The sequence below is a fragment of the Penaeus monodon genome, chromosome 34 (genome assembly GCF_015228065.2).
Source record: "Penaeus monodon isolate SGIC_2016 chromosome 34, NSTDA_Pmon_1, whole genome shotgun sequence".
Lineage (NCBI taxonomy): Eukaryota > Metazoa > Arthropoda > Malacostraca > Decapoda > Penaeidae > Penaeus > Penaeus monodon.
The window spans coordinates 7,915,942-7,917,554 of NC_051419.1; the positions used below are offsets into that span (position 1 = coordinate 7,915,942).

The 1,613-nt window shown below is 39.8% G+C and overlaps 1 protein-coding gene across 1 annotated transcript in view; it reads right to left on the bottom strand.

The window, feature by feature from the left end:
- LOC119594804 (endonuclease/exonuclease/phosphatase family domain-containing protein 1-like) overlaps positions 1–1,613 on the bottom strand; it is a 29,816-nt gene that overhangs the window by 3,665 nt on the left and 24,538 nt on the right. The window contains exon 13 of the mRNA XM_037943893.1: positions 1,568–1,613. This exon is cut by the window's right edge and continues 98 nt beyond it. Within this exon, the coding sequence (XP_037799821.1) occupies positions 1,568–1,613 (46 nt within the window). The remainder of the gene's footprint in view (positions 1–1,567) is intronic.

Genomic DNA, 1,613 nt, shown 5'->3' on the forward strand with positions numbered 1-1,613 from the left:
CACATATACACACATAAACACCTATGTCTCTCTTTCGTATTATTTTTTTCTTCCTTTCTCCTTTTCCTACATACTACAAAATCTGAGTAACAGATAAAAAAATATTCTGCATTTGTTAACTTTGACTTCACAAGTCATTATATAATCCAAGTAATTTTTTTTTCTATCATGGACCTCACAATAAATAAAACATGTTATTATCATACACAAAAGTATCATGAAATAAAAACAAGCATGTACATACACCCCTGGAAGTGAATCTTGTGTGAAATAAGTCCCTGTGACACAGTATGAGTTGCTCTAGTCCCCTTTCTCTCAACACTGAACTGAAAATCTATTTTGATGGTTATTCCTATCCTTATTCCTTAGCTGGGTTCTCTGTGGTACAAGTGAGATGCTTATGCCATAAATTCCTATGCTAGAGCTGAAAGTTTATTTGTTGCCAGTTGGCTAACAGTACATGAGATGCCTAGCCACTGATACACCAAGTCTTTGCCCTGAGGAAGTAGCCACTGCAAGTTGCCTGCTGATGCATGTGAGAGGCATTAAATCCAAGTGAGCTGCATAACTCTGCAAAACATGGCATGTGAGATGTTTAAGCCCCCAAGAATGTGCTGCATCCTGCAGCTATGTTATGCTCACTGGTGCTTTTTACCACAAACATGCTGAGCAGCTCTCCACACAGTGGTCAAAACCACAGGTTCTCCTTTCTAGCTTCCAAACACAGGTTGGAAGTTCAAACACAAGGGTGCCATGTAATGCATGTACAATGTCTAGCCACTAGTGTACATGCTCTTCCCTGTGGAAGCAACCAAGTCCTAATGCTGCTGATGCATGTGAGAAGCCTCAGTAATGAATGTGCAGCGCAATTTCCAAGGAAACAGCCACACCAAGTGTGGTGTGATTCATATGAGATAACCAATCTACTGGTACATGGTTGACTAGCAATAGGATGGGCTGCCTTACCTCCATATTCTGTGACCATGGTATAAGGTACTTTTTTCTTCCATTCTGTTTCTGCCTAGCAGCTGAAGGGTGGCAGGCACTCCTCTTTTGAGTCATTGGTGACCTCACCTACATTCTCCTTTTGTGACAATGTCATGGCACCTCACACTGTGATTCACTCTTTGCAAGCTACCTGGTTTCTTTCCAATGCCAGCTAGGTGACAGGACCCATGCATAGGGCCTCACTAACCCACCCAAACAAAAACAAGCATCCTGCTAGAGATGGTGAACAACAGCACAATCTATCTAGTTATTCATCTATGCAGCTTCTCATCTTATGATCTTCTCACCCCCCTTCCCTCTGCATTTGTGTTTGCTTATGTATATACATTTTTTCCCTTATACTTTTTGTTATACTTTTCTTGTCAGTTTGTTCTTTGAGATTTTTTTTCTCACAAGCCAAACTTTTCTCCATTTGTCACATCCCTCAGCACACTTATTTACACATACCTTTAGCTATTTATCATAACCACAGCAGAATATGAAAACAATCATGCATGCACAAGAAAGAGCAAACTAGTTATTGAAAATAATTGATATACTGAATCTCCATAATTCTTACCTTAAAATAGCCAAGGTATGGTTTTCTTGTAAAGGATGTATTGGCT